At 44.2% G+C, this 18,464-nt stretch overlaps 1 protein-coding gene and 1 non-coding gene across 3 annotated transcripts in view; one reads left to right on the forward strand and one right to left on the reverse strand.

Annotated features, from left to right (window-relative positions):
- Nucleotides 1–18,464, forward strand: part of Pnpla7 (patatin like phospholipase domain containing 7) — a 66,995-nt gene that overhangs the window by 40,189 nt on the left and 8,342 nt on the right. For both annotated transcript variants that reach the window (XM_051184775.1, XM_051184776.1), the window contains 5 exons: nt 3,095–3,244; nt 11,341–11,404; nt 11,940–12,108; nt 13,476–13,658; nt 14,484–14,602. In XM_051184775.1, coding sequence (XP_051040732.1) covers nt 3,095–3,244; nt 11,341–11,404; nt 11,940–12,108; nt 13,476–13,658; nt 14,484–14,602 — 685 coding nt within the window. The remainder of the gene's footprint in view (nt 1–3,094; nt 3,245–11,340; nt 11,405–11,939; nt 12,109–13,475; nt 13,659–14,483; nt 14,603–18,464) is intronic.
- Nucleotides 5,954–6,058, reverse strand: LOC127222898 (U6 spliceosomal RNA). Its single transcript, XR_007834582.1, has one exon. It is a non-coding gene; the product is annotated as a U6 spliceosomal RNA (small nuclear RNA).

The following is an 18,464-nucleotide window of genomic DNA, read 5'->3' on the forward strand; positions in this document are numbered from 1 at the left end:
CGAGGTGGATGGGTGGAAAAGGAAGATGGGAGAAAGATGGGAATCCCCACGAAAGTCCTGTTGTGGAAGAGGTTACCCAAGGAAGATGTATTCAGGTCATTATATAGCATTGATTTTCATCTGCTTCTGCTAGGCTGTACTCTGGGTTGTGGGCTTTGAGGTTTGGGTGACTTATTTGTTACTTAGGTGTTGTTTCCTCCTAATTATGGGAGCAGTAAACAACCACTCAGTTTGCAGAAGCAGCATAAGCGTGAGAAGAGGACAGTTGAGTGCTTGGTGCCTCTGTGTGGGCTCTCCAGGTAGAGGCTCTACCACCTCACAACACCCACTCCTACAGTTGATGGGAAAGCCACTTGGGACCAACTGGGGTACCTTGCTTGAGTGGGAGCTGCCATGTTAGAGGGCCATAGCACTCTCCTCCGAAGCTGATGAAGGAGGATGAGATAAAGAAGACCTCTTTCCATAGGCCTGGGAGATGAAGACTTCATGGAGCAGGGGAAGGGGTAGGTCAAGGAGGTAGCCAGGAAGTGAGGGGAGATATCAGAGGAACCCTGAGGCTCTCAGGAGCCACAGGTTGTGGGTATTACAGGGGCCACACAAGCTCTGTGACCATCAGTTCTCTTTGAGTGAGAGACAGGGAGCCGGGAAATGTGGCAGCAAAGAGGGCCCATTTTAGTCCTTGTGACCAGAGCCATAAGAGGCTGTGTAGCAGAGGCCCAGAGCTACTTTTGGGGCTGAGGCATGTGTGAGCAGGAAATGGTACCAGGCACAGGCACTGAGGAGTTGATCAGAGACCACTAGGTCCCAGTCCACAGGGAGTGTTTGGGCCATGCTGAGCAGGCTGTGTTTGTTTATTGTTTATTTGTTTATGTGTTTTAATGAGATATGGGTACTTCGGTTTGGAAAGTTTGAGATGTTTATTTCACAATGGAATTATTTTTATAAATTAACTATAGCTATACTATTCAACAACTTTTCTCACCATTATATAAAGATGTAGGGGTTTTTGTTGTTTTTTTTTTTTTTTTTTTTTTTTTTTCAAGACAGCGTTTCTCTGTGTAGCTCTGGCTACCCTGGAACTTTCTCTGTAGACTTGGCTGGCCTGGAACTCACAGAGGTCCACTTGCCTGTGCCTCCTGAGTGCTGGGATTAAAGGCATGCACCATCACCATCACCTGGCTTAAAGATGTGTTGTATTTTTTGATAACTAAGAGGGTCATTCATTTAGCTGTTTTTCCCATTGCTAAACATCTCTCCTCAGCTCTATTTCTGTTTATATTTTGTGTGATTTTGTTGTTGTTGTCTTTTTTGTTCTGTTTTATTTTTTGAAACAGGGTATTATTATCTATCCCTGGCTGGCCTATCCCTGGCTGGCCTGGAATTCACTATATAGACCAGGCTGGCCTCAACACCACAGAGATCTTCCTGTTGCTGTCTCCCAAGGGCTGTGATTAAAGATTTGTGCCACTATCCCTGGCCTTCCCAATTATTTTAAACAACACTGCAGTGAATATCTTTGTGTATGTGTGTATATGACATAATATATGTGAGGTGTGTATATGTGATACACATATGGTTTATGTGAGGTGCATATATGAGTTTGTGTGGGATATATACATGGTGTCTGGGTGATATGTATGCAAGTTGTGTGTGTGTGGTTTATTTGTGATGTGTATGAGATATGCATGTGAGTTATGTATATAGTGTATTGTGATATATACATGATGTAGGGAGGGTGTATGTATTACATATGTATTATGTGTGTCGGTGAGATACATGTATCCTCTTAGAAATGCAGAATTATTTCTGCTTGTCACAGCCTGAGTGTGGCTCCTTACCTCTCACACTTTCTCCCTGCTCTTAGGTTTGCTTGGAATGGCAAACCCTTTGTAAACTCTCTCTCTCTTACTATCCTGTACCTTATGTCACCTGGAAAGGTGGGGGTTGTCCTGTAGTGGCCTAGCTTTACAAGTTGATCCCTGGCTCTGTGCCTATAGGTCACTAAATGGGACTCTACCTAGCCCTGGAGCCCAACCTGTACCTCTGCACTGGACTTCTAAGTCAGTCTGTGTGCAGAAACATGTCCAACATCTTGCAACTGTGTATCTGATAGTTTCTGGAAGCTGCTCCTGAGATCAGGAGGAGAGAAGCCAGGCATTTGGAAACTGCCCTTAAGGAAAACAGGCAGCCCAGACATGAAAGATGGGTCTGTCTGTGTCAGAGTAAAAAGGAATGTCAGGGGTAGGAAGGACATTGTAGAAGAACGTGGGAGCCCTTGGCATGACAGTATCACAGGAAACCCTGGTCAAGTTGGGGCATACCTATCATGAGATGTGCTTAGCCACCTTTGTGGATGCAGGAGGGACCCAGTCAAGAGAACTTGTACCAGGATCTTCTGCCACAGGATAGCAAAACAAAAATGTCTTTGGTCTTGCACTTGTGTTAGTTGAGTGGCCCTCGGCCTCCGCAGCTGAGTAGGACCCTGGGAGGAGCTCCAGGCTCTCTAGGTGTCTTGAATGAGGTTCTGTAGGATATTCCAATCTCAAGGAGGCTCTGCCTGCTTCAATTTCTCCCTCAGGCATCCCTTCTGCTGTTTCCCTAGGATGCCCCTGCCCCAGAATGATCTTCCTCATTTATTCTCTGCTTTTTGGTTTTTGAAAATCCCATGTGGATAAGAGATGGCAAAGATGTGTCTGTTGCTTTTCTAAGTTGACAGTTTGTAGAATGATTAAAAACAAAACAAAATAGCTATAAAAAGCAAGTCTGTCCAGGCGTGGTAGTATATATACTGTTATGAGAGGTAGATCTGAGGCTTGCCTAGGCTACATGGTGAGACCATTGGAGTGAGAGTGGGGTTGCTCTCAACTGGCAGAGTGTTTTCCAAATTTTCTTGCTCCTTGAATTCTCAAGCTTTGGAAGGTCAAGATCATTGTGGCAGGTCAAAAACTAGAGCACATCAATTTTGGTATTGATCAAGGGTTTGCTTTAGCATTGTGAAATTCCTCTTGGTGGTACCCTGTGTCATCTGGAATCATGGAAGCTGATCTGCTGGTGGTCCAGCCTTCCAAATTGATTTCTGTCTCTGTGCCTACAGGTCACCAGCTTGGGCTTCACACAGCAAGCAACAAATGGGACTTGGGGAACCCACCTGGCAACTTGTCCACGGTAGCAGCGATGCCTGTGTCTGAGGATGTGCCCCTAACTGCTTTTGCTCTGGAACTTCAGCATGCCCTCAGTGCCATTGGTAAGCTACACAGAGGTCCTGAAGGTAAAAATGTTCAGTTCCTCGGGAGCTGTGGGCTGCCCTCTACACTGGGGGTGACTCTTGATCCAGGGGAGGCTCTATTCTAAGGGAACCCTTCACATTAAGGAATTTCCAGGCCCTGAGATCTTCTTGGGCACAGAGTATGTAATAGTGTGTGATGAATTAGAAACCCTTAAGATGGAGGGACCCAGAGATGCCTGTCCTCTGTACAGACGTCCCCCCATACCGGACCATAGTTTTGTGTCCTAAGCCTGCTAGGAGTGTACGCCAGCACCCCACTTGCTAGAGTGGGTGTTGGAGTAGGTAGATGGCCATGGAGCTTGCTGACCTGATAGAAAATGCTGAGATGGGACCAGGTAGCTGTGGTAGGGGGTTGGGTAGAATGAGACTACTCTCTGGGCCAACAGCTAGACTATTTTAGTCCTGGGATGAAACCCAGAGCTGATTATCTGTCAGGAAGAAGCTGTTAAATTTTAAAGCCTAGAGTTGGCAAGATGACTCAGCAGTTAAAGATGTTTCACACCAAACCTGACAACTTAAGCTTGATCCCCAGTACCTACGTGGTGGAAGGAGAAAACCAGCTCCCACAAGTATACTCTGACCTCCACACTCATGTGCACCCACCCCCACACACAAATAGATAAATAAATAAATGTATGTTTAAAATTTTGGAATCTAAAAATAGGAAATTAATTCTTGAGAATTTCCAAAGTCATAAGGTATTCTGTCTTTCTTTTTAATAAATTTTTATTTAAATTAGAAACAGTCTTATTTTACATGCCAATTCCTGTTCCCTCTCCCTCCCATGTCCCCACCAACCGCTCATCCCATCCCCCATCCACTCCCCAGGGAGGGTGAGGCCTCTCATCGGGGATCATCAAAGTCTGTCATGTTATTTGGGACAGGGCCTAGGCTCTCCCCATGTAGCTAGGGTGGGAGAGTATCTCTCCATGGAGAATGGGCTCCCAAAGTTCATTCCTGCACTAGGGATAAATACTGGCTCCACTCCCAGAGGCCCCATAGACTGCCCAGGCCTCCTAACTGTCACCCATGTTCAGAAGTCCTGGTTTGGTCCTATGCCAGCTCCCCAGCTGTCCAACTGGGGTCCGTGAGCTCCCACTTCAGGCCAGCTGTTTCTGTGGGTTTCCCCAGCAGTCTTTTTTCTTAAGATTTAAAAAGAACTTTTATTTATTCTTTGTATATTTCATCTTACATTCCCATCATACTTACTTCCCTGTCTCCTTGCATCTGTCCTCTGCCCTTGCAACTCCCCCCCCCATCAAAACCAAATTAAAAGTAAAACTGAAAACCAAATAAAGAAACAAAACAAAAAGAAAAAGAAAAAGAAAAATCTTATTGTGAAAACTATAGCGCGACCCATTGAGTCACACAGTTTACCCTTTAGTTCATTATCTTTCTTTGCAAGTGTTCATTGGTCTGGCTCAAGGCCTCATTTCTTAATATTTTATTTACAAGTGTTTATGTAATTTTAAATGAGCATATGATAAGATACTTTTGGAACGTTATAGTAAAAGTTTCAGGAATGTCTCTGTAAGGTGGTCTAATAGTGAATGCAGTAGTTATGTTCAATGATCATAAAAGAAGATATTATTAGAATATCTATTTCAGTACAGTACAAACATGTCCTCTACCCTACAGATATTTAAATTATATAAAGCAATAGTTTTCAACCTGTGGGTCATGACCCTTTTGGGGGTCACATCAGATACCCTGCATATCTGATAACCTACATTATAATTCATAACAGTAACAAAATTACAGTTGTGAAGTAGCAATGAAATAATTTTATGCTTGGGGTTACCACAGCATGAGGAACTGCATTAAAGGGTGGAAGCTTAGGAAGGTTAAGAACCACTGTTATAAAACATTAAATGCAAGCCAAAGATCTGTAAAATTGAAAGATACCACAGTATCTATTATTTATAAATTATTCTTAAATAAAAACTTAATGTAGTAGTATATATTGTTTAAAATTATTAGGTTTATTGTTGTTTTGGTTTATGTTTTTTGAGCTGGAGTCTTAACTCACTGTGTAGCCCTGGCTGTCCTGGAATTGTCTATGTAGACCAGGCTGCTCATGGACTCACAGAGATCAGCATGCCTCTGGCTCCAGAGTGCTGGGACTAAGAGTGTGCACTACCACACCTGGTTTGTTTGACAGTCTTGATCTTTGTTTTGTAATCCATATTGCAGGAGTACAGAAAGTCCCGTTCACTTCCAGAGATGTTGGTCAGATTGTCTAGGCTGCACCCAGTGCAGTGCCAAGTTTCTCTGTGGAGAAAACTTTTATTTCAAGAGAAATAGAATCATAAGAAATGGTGAAGCAAAGAAGTAAAGAAAGGCTCCCATGACTTTTTCCATTGTCCCCTATAACACCACATATGATGCTAAGAATTCCCTAAAGGCATGTATGTATACATGCACATGTGTGTATACAAATGCACATGTGCCCCCTCCTTTGACACAGGCATGGTCAGGTATCCAGGCAATGCAAAACTCTCATTGCCGTAGAAACCCTTCCAGCTGTACTTTAAAGCTGCCGCATTCTATCAACACCCTTCACACTGACATCCAAACAACTGTCCTTAGTCTCTGATTTTTGTAGCTCTGGGAAATTTACAAAAATAGAATCATAGCATGTGGCCAAGTGAGGTTTTCTTTCTTTTTTAAAATATGGAACACTTCACAAATTGGCATATCATCCTTGTTCAGGGGCCATGCTAATCTTTGTATTATTTTTATTCAGTTTTAGTATATGTGTTACCAAAGCAAATGTGACTTGCTTCCTTTTTTTGCTATGTTGTATTCACACCACTGAAGGCATGTTTCAGTTTATTTAGACACTCATTATCGAAGGGTGTTTGGGTAGTTTGTAGTTTGGGAATATTGTGAATTGAATTGTTGTGACCATTTGTGTAATGGATGGGTTTTTCATACATATGAATTTTCATTTCTTTGGAGTCTGAGTATGTTTAGTCTAATAGGAAACTGCTAGGCTTTCTCCACAGTATCTGTACCATTTGTATTCCCACCAGCAACGTGTGAAGGACCAGTTTCCTCACATCCTTGCCAGTATTCTGTGTCATCACTATTTTAATTTTAGCTATTTTAATAGGGGTATAGTGATAGTATGACCTAATTTTATTTGTTTAGTCTTAATATTTTTGAGGTGGGGTTTCATGTTGTCTTGGCTGGCCTGAAGTTCTTCAATTTCTTCAACTCTTGTTTTTTTGTTGTTTGCTTGTAGTTTTTTTGTTTTATTTTTTCTTTTCTTTCTTTCTTTCTTCTTTTTTTTTTTTTTTTTTTTTTTTTTTTTTTGAAATAGGGTCTTACTGTGTAGCCTTGGCTGGCCAGGAATTCACTCCGAAGCCCAAGCTGGCTTCCATCTGGCTCTGCCTCCTGAGTGCTGGGATAAAAAAAAGGCATTTGCCATCATACCTGGTCCATATGCCCTAATTTTAATTTGCTGTTGGTTTATGACACTAAACATTTCATGTACGGATTTGCTCTCTGGAAATGTGGAGGCTGGTGGGGAAGGGGACTCACTTTTTAAAACCAGGTATGGTGATACCTCTTATCCCAGCACTTAGGAGGCAGAGGCTGGAAGATTGCTGCAAATTTAAGCCAGCCTGATCTGATCTTCATAGTGAGCAGCCAATCACTGCTACATAGATAGACTTTGACTCTAAATAAATAAATAATTTTATTTTGATCTTCATAGTGAGTTCTAAGCCAGTCACTGCTACATAGAAGGGCCTTGACTATAAATAAACAAACAAACAAACAAACAAAACTTTGGTTTTTGAAAAATTGTAGGATCAAAGCAAAATTGGGAAGATATGTGGATTTTCCATGTCTCCCCTGCCCCCTCACCATGCACAGCTATCCCTACTACCAGTGTTCCTTACAGAATGGGACTTATGCGCCTCACCATTGCCCAGAGTTCAGAGTGGACATGAGGGTCACTCCTGCTGTAGTTCTGTGGGTTTAGGTGTATGTGATGATGCGTGTTCATTACTACAGCACCACTCAAGGTGTTTTCAGTTGTTCTAAGGGTCCCCTGCTCTGCGTGTTCACCCCTTCCCTCAAGCAACCCTTGAAAACTTCTGATCTCTTTGCTGTTTCCCTTGTGGTATGTAGTACAGGATATTTTTTTCATGTGCTTTGTTCATCTATGCATCCCTGATCAGCTAGGCTAGCTAGCCAGCAAGCTCCAGGTATCTTCCTGTGACTGTCTGTCCCACCAGTGTGGGAATGTAGGTGAGCCTGGGTTTTTTTTCATGGTCGCTAGGGAGCTGATGGTCCTCAGGCTTGCATGGCAAATACTTTACCAACTGAGCCATCTCTCCAGGCTCTCTGGTTGTTTCCATATGGTTGAAATGTAAGAGTCTGATGTATCTATTTTGGATAACCGTTTTCCATAAGACATTCTGTTTGTGAATATTTTTACTGGTCACTATCTTTTACAGAGTAGGAATTTTTATATAATGCAAGTACACCTTACTGGTTACTTAATTCAGGGACCATGTCTTTGGATTGTCATCACCAAACAGTGTTCTGAATCTGATGAGAGAGAATACTCACATATAAGGTGCACACATGCAGGTGATGCTGTTCCTGATGAATCATTGTAGCAAGCTTTCTTGTCTATCTTTAAGTTGCCAGCTCCAAAATAATGACACAGAGGCTTATTAATTTTGAAAGCTTGGCCTTTCACTTAGGCTTGTCTAAAGTAGTTCTTAGAACTTAACCCATTTATGTCAATCTATGTTGTACCACATGGCATCACCTCTCTTGCATCTTGCACCTCCAGTTTCCTCTCTGAATTTGCCTGGCAGCTCTGCCTTTCTCCTTCCCAGAGTTCTCCCTTTGCCTGAAATTCACACCCATATCTCCTGCTTAGCTATTGGCCATTCAGCTTTTTATCACACGTATCATAGCAACACATGGTCGTACAGTATACAAATATTCCACAACAAAACATGAACAGATAGCTCGATACTTAACCCAGATGGGAAACTAGTGACAAACTAAAGTACGGATATCACCAAAGTCTAACTTGATGAACCAGTGAGTTTTATGCAGTTTCTTACAGGAATACAGGTAAAGGGTTACTTACAGGAGCAGAAATGACTCAAAGATAGTTCAAAGATAGTTGCATCACCAAAAGCCTACCCCAGCATGAGTGATGGCCATGAAAACTGAAAACTTAGAACTCATTACATAACCTATAGGCAGCTTAACATGTTGAAGAATGTCCTTTTCAGGTAGCTCAGCTGGTCTCTGCCTCTTTGAGGTAGCCTGGCTGATCTGCCTCTTCTAAGCCATTGAGAGGTCCGAGAGCATCTCTCAGCAGTTCTTGTTGCTTATATAACCTTGGGGAGGGCAGAACCTAGTGAATCTGGTTAGTTTCGGTGACTTCCTAGAATTATGTGAGCTGTTTACTTCCTTAGTTTATAGAACTTTCCTAGAGGATGGAACACTTCCTCTCCCCTTATAACGTTTTACCTCCTTTTAATATCCTATATCTTGATGAGCTTCTCTCTAAGATGGGAGGTTTTATCTAGGAGGAAATTGCTACACAACACCAGAGCGAGTTTATTGAACTAGGCAGCAAGGACCAGCAGGCACACTGGTTCATTACCAACTTATCTCCAGGGCTCAAGAAGGCCACTCAGGAACTTGGAAAGTGGCTAGCCTTCCTTGAGTATTATACCCCATGGTACAGGACTGGCTGGGTCAGAGTATTGGAGAACATCCTGTGCCTAAGAGCAGGAGTGAGCCCAGCTCTCCTGACCTGCCCCTCCCGATCTCAGGAGCCAGCGTATCCCATGGTGATTCCTGAGAACTACAAGTCAGAAAGAAGAAAAGTGGTAAGTTCAAGGCCACATGGAGAACTGACCTATCAGTTGAACCAGAAACCTCATTTAGAAAAGCCACATTGTGCCCACCTTTGCCTCGAATCAGGTGGCTGCATTTGGTGTGTTCCTTTCATTTCCAAGGATGTTAGACTTGTGAAGAAGAGGAGAGCCTGGAGAGATGGCTCAGTTGGTAAAGTATTTGCCATGCAAGCCTGAGGACCATCTGAGAAGTTTTCTTTTATCAAGGACAGTATTGTTCCCTTGTCCTCTAGCTTCTCTAGATCCAATAACCTAGAAGAGAAACTGTCAGAAAGCCTGGTGGCAGTGCTGTCCACAGGGACCTGGGATAGCAACCTGGGTGGATGCTGCCTTTGGGCTTCCCCCCATAGAGTGGAGACAGGTAGTTCTGGTGAGCATCCTGACTTTTGGAATATCTGGTTCCAGTGAGGTCAGAGGCTCCCCTCACCTAGATTTGCCTACCTTGTGCTCTGTGGGAGGCAGCATCCTTCCTCCCTACACAGAACCCAGAGCCTTTGGCAGACAGAGACATGGTCAGCATCATGCAATGGGAAGAGCTGAAAGCCTTGGCTGTGAGAGCCTAGAATACTATCTCTAGTCCCAAATCTAGCAGGGGAGCTTAGACAGGAGAAGTACCCTGAAGGCGAGTGGATCTAAGCTGAGGTCAGACCAGCACCTCCATATTTTATGTATCAAGATACCATCTATCTTATGCAGGAAGGCCTCTTGTCTGGAGGTGGTGAAAAAAATGTGTTTCCTCATCTACTGCTGTCCAGGTTGAGGAAGCATTGGCCTCAAAGTGCATACAGGAAGTATACAGGAAGTGCTGCCCTTTGCTTTTCACTTCTGTACTGGGACAGATTTGCCTGCTTAAAAAGTTTCTTTTTTTTTTTTTTTTTTTTTTTTTTGGTTGCTGTTGTTTGTTTGTTTGTTTGTTTTGAGACAAGGTCTTTTCTTGTGTCTCTGGCTGTCCTGGAACTCCCAGAGACCCATTTTTCTCTGCAGGCATGTGCCACCATGCCTGGCTACATTTGTACAGTTTTACTTAGAGTTGCTTAGAGTTGTGATAGCCACATTCCACTAGTCTTCCCAACTGTAAAGATACCCTTTATTCTGTATGCCTGTAAGAAACAGCTGCTAATTAAACTATGATACTATTGCCAGATACAGGGGTATTTACTTGTAGTCCCAGCTACTTGAAAGGCAAAGCTGGGCCTATTGCTTGAATTTAGGAGTTCAAGGCCAGCATAAGGCCCTGTTGTGTGTGTGTGGTGGGGGGCCCTTATGAATTAGCTTTATATATATATTTTTTTGAGGCAGGGTTTCTCTGGGTAGCCCTACTTGTCCTGGAACTCACTATGTAGACCAGGCTGGCCTCAAACTCAGAGACTCACCTGCCTCTGCCTCCGAGTGCAGGGATTAAAGGGGTACGCCACCACCACTCAGCATGAATTAACTCTTAATTACACACGCTTGGAAGAGTTTGAGAATGATTTTTTTGTTTGTTTTTTGAGGCAATATCTAACTTTGTAGCTCTAGGCTAGCCTGACTGGAAACTTGTAGACCAGGCTGGCCTTGAACTCACAGAGGTCCACCTGACTCTGCCTCCTAAGCTCTGGGGTTAAAGGCTGGGTCTGCTGGCTTGTTAAGAATGATATTATTATTATTACTAATTATTATTATTATTATTTTACATATTATTGTTAAGTATGCGTGTTATTATTGGCTTTCCCATTGCTAGACCCTTTTCCATCTATGACCAGTGTACTCCTGAGGCAGCTTTCTGAGAGTGACCATTGCTCTCCACTCTGCATTGCTTCTGAGCCACATCAGACCTTTCCTTGGCTAATTTGAGAGGCATGGAGGTGAAAGCTTTGCATCTGTATGAGATCCAGGCCACTTTAGATGTGGCTTTTGGGAATTACAGGAATTTAAGTTTTACTGTTGCATGCTGTTCTTGCCCCAGCTTGTGTCCACACACGTGATGGTAGGATTGCAAAGACGTGGCTCATATGTCAGCAGGAGACCCAGATTTGGAGAGGCAACTTAGAAACTTGCCTCATCCCAATTGCCAGTAATCCCTCCCAGGGAGCTGACCTCAGGACAAGGCATAAACACTCTTGTTCTTTGAGGTGGCTGCTGAGACAGATTTCTGAAATGGGTGGTTGTTCTCAGGTCCTGTTCTGCTACTGACCAGTGACAACATCAAACAACGCCTTGGGTCTGCTGCTCTAGACAGGTGCGCTTCCGGCCCCCCTGTGGTCCCATGTAGAGAAATTTAGTCAGCCTAAACTTCTTTCTTAGCTGTCCTGACATGGTCCTGCAGTGGATCCCATTACTCTGGGCCTTGGTATCTGTATATTCCAGCATGTTCCTCATCCAACTATTTCAACTATACCCTCTATATATTTGTTTGGGTACCATCAGAGGTCCCAGGAGACAACCAGGCCCTTCTTATGTAGGCAATTCTGTATCTCACCTGCTCTTAAGCCACAGCCTCTGCTCAACTGCCCAATTCCAACTGCTACTCTGTGGGAGGGGTGCTAATGAAGATGAGGCCCCTTGGGATACCCCATAGAAGGTGAGGTGCCAGCACTCAGGAGGCAGAGTCAGGCTAATCACTGTGAGTTTGAGGCTAGCCTAATCTACATAGGGAGTTCCAGGCCAGTCAGTGCTATATGGTGAGACCCTATTTTACTTTTCTTTTGTTTTGTTTTGTTTTTTTAATTACAAGTTTTTAAAAGGCGAGGTGCTGCCTGCCTTATGTTTTTCAGTATCCATGAGTACCGGCTCTCCAGCTGGCTAGGGCAACAGGAGGACATCCACCGGATTGTGCTGTATCAAGCAGACAGCACACTCACACCCTGGACCCAGCGCTGCATCCGTCAGGCTGACTGCATCCTCATTGTGGGTTTGGGTGAGCAAGAGCCAGCAGTGGGTGAGGTGAGCGCTCAGAGGGACTTCCATCCCAGAACCTGTTTACCTTTCTTTTAGCTGAAATATTTTAAAAACGCAGAAGAGCATCCACATATTTGCCATCCACTCTTTAGAGACCTTCGCTGTATTCACTCCTAAAGATTACATAGAAATAGTGCCCTGGTTTTTTGTTGTTTTGGTGGGGAAGGTCTGTTTTTTGAGACAGGTTTCTCTGTAGTTTTGGAGCCTGTCCTGGAACTCACTCTGTAGATCAGGCTGGCCTCAAATAAGATCCAACTGCCTCTGCTTCCCCCAAGTGCTGGAATTAAAGGAGTGCACCACCACTGCCTGGCAGTGCCCTGTTTTATATCGTTCTGAAATTACTATTTTTTGTTATGTTATTTGTTTTGATTTTTCAAGATAGAGTTTATTTGTGTAGCCCTGTCCCTCCTAGAACTATGTAGACCAGGTTGGCCTTGAACCCAGAGATCTCCTGCCTCTGCCTTCCACATGTGCTACTACTGTCACACAAGAAATTTACTTTTTCGTTAATACCTAGGGTTTTGATAGAGTCCACTGCTTCATCTATTTTTATGGCTGTTTAGTTTTTCATTTGTGAGCACTCTCCATCTGTTCATGCATTCTCTACCAGTTACTTCATAGTAACAAGCAAGTACAAGTTCTCTTCAAATACTTTTTAAGTTGCTGACCCCAAAGGATATGTTTGTACTTACTAGATGCTGCCAAGTTACTTACCTGGTTTTGTTTTCAGTTTTCCTCTGTGAGTGGCTGCAGATATGACTGAAGACCTCCATGTCCTCCCCAGGAATGAACACTTTGAATCTACTCATTTACCTTTAAGTAGTGTGAAGTGACCCCTCTTCATTTGAATTAGCATTCCCATCTCCTCTCTATTCTACCTGCTCAGCTTTCATTTAAAGCATCTGCCTGTCTAACCCTGGAGCAGCTAAAATCACCTCCCTCTGGTGTGTGTTCCCATTATGCAGGAGCAGTGCTATTTTGTAAGGTAGATGCCCCAAAAGTGCATTATCTGTGAAAGTCACAGCATACATTCACAAGGCAGTTTTGAGACACGGCGGGTGGGGGAGCACTCCTATATCATACCCCCAGCACCCTTGCAGCCATGTTGGCTACCCACCACACACAGTTAAGTGGACCATATGGTCAGGGTGTTAGTAGCCCCACAAAGGGCCATCTTTATAGGCTAACTACTGACTAGACCGGTCTCACACTGTCTTCTCTGGGGCCAGCATCAGGGCAGTAGATCTTAGAGTGTAGATCTTAGAGACAGCTCTGTGGTGGTCCTTGGTTCTATACTGTGCTTAGTCCTCAGGCTTACCTGGACTTGCTGACCAGGCCTTACTCTCCTCCAGCTGGAACGGATGTTGGAAAACACAGCTGTGCGTGCCCAGAAGCAACTCATCTTGCTACACAAAGAGGAGGGCCCAGGGCCTGCCCGCACAGTGGAGTGGCTCAACATGCGAAGCTGGTGTTCTGGCCACTTGCACCTCTGCTGCCCACGCCGCGTCTTCTCTAAGAGGAGCTTGCCCAAGTTGGTAAGGCCTGGTGGGCTGGTGCAGTGGGACTGAGCCCTGACTGCATTATCTCTGGCCTCCTGTTATACATTTAGAGGTAGCTTTCTCCCCCTTTTTGCTGCATCAGGGCTTTTGGGTTCTCATTGGGCTTGCCTGTTCTGCTCCCCCCCCCCTTCTGCTTCTGGTCTCTATGGCCATAACTTTGAATTTCCTGGGCTAATTTGCAGATGAAGGAAGTCACAGTATGGTGGAGGCACAAACACAGAGAGGCCATCAAGCCCTGGGAACCAGTGAATCCAGGAATCTGGGCTTCACTTAGGTTCAGCGATCAAGGCTGAAAGTCTCACATTTAGTTGAGGCCCCAAAGAGATCTCATGGTTAGGTCACTGTGCTATCCCTTCAGAGCAGAAGTAGATACAATCTTAAGACGCCTCTTCCTCAGGCCATCTTTAGTTGTTTGGGCTCAGTGGGAAGCACTGGGGATGTCCCCACGCTGCATGCAGCCCATTGAATACCCACAGCTCAGTGGTCAGCATCCTGAGTGTATCCCTGCCCAGACCATATGCCTGCAAGAGTGCTGTCTACATAAAGGGCCAGTGGAGAGACTCCTGTGAGGACATCGTGAGGGGCTCTGTGGTCTTAGGCAGTCTACAAGCTCCCTCTAGGTCTGTTTGTCCTCTGCCAGCACCCCTCAGGTGAGCTTGGACCCTGTCAGGCACTTGAGTGCTAATGAGGTGTTGTGTGTCCTGGAAAGGATAGGATTTGAATCAAATCAGAACATGCAGAGTTTTAGCTGGAGAAATGCACAAACCTCCCTGTTCTCCCTCTTCCTTTGGCTCCTTGCAGGTTGAGATGTACACACGCATTTTCCAACGACCGCCAGACCGTCACTCGGACTTTTCCCGCCTGGCACGGGTGCTGACAGGCAATGCCATTGCCTTGGTACTTGGAGGGGGTGGAGCAAGGTGAGCCCCCACCCAACTGTGTGCCATAGTGTGTGACAGTCACCCCCACAGGCTTTTACCCTGAGCATGGGGAGGACGGTAGTATGGTGTCACAGGTGGAAAGTGTCCTCAGGGAAGAGTCTGCATGGATGGCAAGGGTGTGGTTGGTCCACATGCTAAATTATCTGGGTACATGTGTGTTGATATCCTAAACATTCTGGATTTTACTGTTACCAGTTTGGTAGAAGAAAATGTGTGTGTTGTCTGACTTTCTGTGCTTAGAAGCATTTGTTTGGTTAGCCATGTGTCTTCTCTTTGAACATTGTCTGTTCTTGTCCTTTGCCAGTTTCCCATTGGGCTCCCCATGAGGTTCTTTCCATTTTAATATATTTTCTATGGAGGAATGACCTGCTCTGCTCACGAACTAGAGAAATATCCTTTAGTTCCTTAGGCTTTAGGTTCTTTAAAGGATTTTTAGCCCATATAATTCCAGCCCCCAAGTTGTCATCTGACCCTTCTGAACTGAAAGAAATGGAAGCCCAGGGCATCATGAGGAGGATGAAGTAGTGATCCACTTATGCATGAAGGGATCATGTCAGACTCATATCTCTCCAGGAGGAGGGGTGCTCTGGAGCTGTCCCACCATGAACTAAGTCCTGGCTCTGCTCAGTCTGTAGTGAAGTGAACCCCCTGTGCATGCCCATTATATCTTGAATTGTGGGGGAACTGGCCTAGAGGAGGGATGTGACTCTGTCTGGTGGGGAAGGCTCTGGTCCTTCCTGTGGGCCTGGATAGTAGAAACTTAAAACAGGTACAGACCTGGTCCTGGTTTGCAGGTCAGGCCAGCAGCATTTTTTGAAGACTCTACCCATTGGCTCAAGGTGTACTTAAAAGCCAAGTGGTTCTGCAAGGCACACAAGAAACAGTCCTCTGCCTCTGCCTCTGCCTCCCATCCTGGAACCAAGTCTGTAGACTTCCTAGAAACAAATACTTTCAACTCTGACTAATTCCTATCTGACTAATTGTGTGTTTCCTTAAACTTTAGACTACTGACTTCCTAACCCTCAAATAACCTGTACCTGTTGGTCCCTCATCTGCCTGTGGCTCTGCCTCTATACCTCTCCCTCATAATCCTCAGAGGTTCCATTGTGAGGGTGTAGCTCTTTCAGAGATAATCATTTCCATGGGACTCTGAACGTTTCCTTTTTAGGAAGTTCTGAGCATGGTGGGCATGCCTTTAATCCCAGCACTCAGGAGGCAGAGGCAGATGGATCGCTGTGAGTTTGAGGCCAGCCTGGTCTACAGAGTGAGTTCCAGGACAAGTATGGCTGTTACACAGAGAAACCCCGAATCTGAAACCAAAAGAGAAAAGAAAGCAGTCTCTGAGAAAATTTGCAGCATGGTTGTGTCATGTGTGTAGCTTTGGTATTGTTGTGATTGTCAGTACTATTTGTACTCACTGGTCATGCTTTTCTTTCTGGAGACTTACAGGGCTCTTTTAATCTTGGTATCGTGAAAGGGTTTGGTGGTATCTCAATAGTGCTGTTGCTCTTACCCATGCTGTGGGTTCTCTATAGGCCCTTTCAAATTTAGAAAATCATGAGCTTCAACTCTGAAAATGTTTCACTGTTAATTATTTCATTTTATGTATGTGGGTATTTTATCTGCACTATGTCCGTGCACCACATGCATGTCTGATGCCTACAGAGACATGAAGAGGGTGTTGGATCCCTTGGAACTATAGTTATAGACAGTTGTAAGCTGACATGTACATGCTGGGAATTGAACCCAGGTCTTATGGAGAAGCAGCTCTTAGTCACCACCAAGCCATCTCTCTAGTCCCAAAGTGTTTCATATTTTAAAATGTTTGTTTTTCTCTGTTTAATACTGCTATCCTAAAAGACACAGCTGATTCTCACATCTTTTTAATCTTTGTTTTTGTTCTGTTTCCTTGGAAATTTTTTTTTCAATTGTATCAACTGTTTTTTTCTGCTAAAATGTTGTAACACTTGCAATTTTATTTTTATTTACTTTGTTTGAGACGGAGATACCCTGCCTCAGCCTACAAGTGCTGGAATTATAAGCAGCTTTTTCCTCCCATGGCATTTTCATTGCTTTACTAATACAATATTGCATTGTTGCTATCATTGACACATCTTTTATTTATTGCTTTGCTTGTTTGCTTAAAATTTCCCATATAGTCCAGCGCCTTTAATCCCAGCATGCAGGAGGCAGAGGCAGGCGGATCTCTTGAGTTCAAGGCCAGCCTGGTCTACTGAGTGAGTTCCAGGCTCCAAAGCTACAGAGAAATCCGTCTCAACCCCCTCCCCCAGAAAAAAATCTCATGTATGCTCATATGTCTAGGTTCATCCACTGGACATGATGATGAAGTTTGTGTTCTTGATGGGATCCCGGTGGTGCAGCTGGGCAGGGTTCCGTCAGCATCGTATTTTGCACAGCTTTTCTCCTGATAAGATGTTTGGTTGTTTTCTGGTTTCAGTTATAAGGAACAAAATTATATGTCAGTTTTTGTGAGGACATATTTTCTTTCCTCTGTGTGAAGTATCTCAGTGAAGTCTCTGCCCACTTTGAAGAGATTGACTCTTATTATTGAGCTGGGAATGTTCTTTATTTATTCTGACTGAGATTCTTTCCAGGAGCATTTATGCCAGTGCTATCCCAGTCTCTGCTGCTTCTGTCTTCTGTCTTTGAATGAATGTAACAATTTTTGTGTCATTCTCTCTGTCTCTATCTCTGTGCATCTCTGCCTTTCTCTTTCTGTCTCTCTGCCCCTCTCTCTCAGTCTCTATGTATGTGTGTTGAGGCAGGAATCACAGAGGATAGTCTCAGGTGTCATTCCTCAAGTATCATCTACCCTGCTTTTTGATTGTTTTTTTTTTTTTTTTTTTTTTTTTTTTCCCAGACAGGGTTTCTCTGTGTAGCTTTGGAGGCTGTTCTGGAACTAGCTCTGTAGACCAGGCTGGCCTTGAACTCACAGAGATCCATCTGTCTCTGCACCCCCCAACAGTGCTGGGATTAAAGGCATGTGCCACCACTGCTCGCTACCTTGCTTTTTGAGACAGGGTCTTTTTTTTAAAAAAAAATTATTTTATTGGTGTTCTGCCTATATGTATGTCTGTGTGAGGGTATTGGATCCTGGACAGTTGTGAGCTGCCATGTGGGTGCTGGGAATTGAACCTGGGTCCTCCAGAAGAGCAGTCAGTACTCTTAACCATGGAGAGACATCTCTCCAGCCTAAAGACAGGGTCTTTTAATGACATGGAGATGCCAAGTAGGCTAGGATGGGCTCCCCTCAACCCTGCTGCTCTACAGCTACAACTATGTAGTTAATAGCGTACTACTAACCACCTACAGTGATTGTGTCTGTATTGACTCTACTTCAGCTCTTTGTAGCTATTCTGTCTCTCTGTCTCTTTCACTCTCTCACATACACAGATACACATTCATATGCAATTTGAGAGTTAATTAGTAATTAAGATTGGAATAAAGGAGCATGGGATAGCCATCTATCAAGGGAAATCAGGCTGCTTGGTTAAATCACAGCCAACAAAACCAAGGTAGCTTGTGAGTTTATTGTTATTTATGAAGTAAATTCTGACACAGTGGAAAGACCACCCACCTTGTCTGTAGTCTGGAACAGTGTACCCATGACACTGAGGAGGAGGATGGAGGATGGTGAGTTTGAGGCCTGCAGGGGATATAGTGTCTCCATAAACAGACAAGAACAGAAATTAAAGGATATGTTAGAAAGTGTCAACAAAGCAGAAGTGTGGGCTTTGAAAGAACCGTTAAAGGAAGAAGAGTACGGTGCAGAAGGCCCCTGTAAGGCTACTGTAGGTGGTTAGTAGTAAAGTGTTAGCTA

The sequence above is a fragment of the Phodopus roborovskii genome, unplaced genomic scaffold (assembly GCF_943737965.1).
Source record: "Phodopus roborovskii unplaced genomic scaffold, PHOROB, whole genome shotgun sequence".
In the NCBI taxonomy this organism is placed as follows: domain Eukaryota; kingdom Metazoa; phylum Chordata; class Mammalia; order Rodentia; family Cricetidae; genus Phodopus; species Phodopus roborovskii.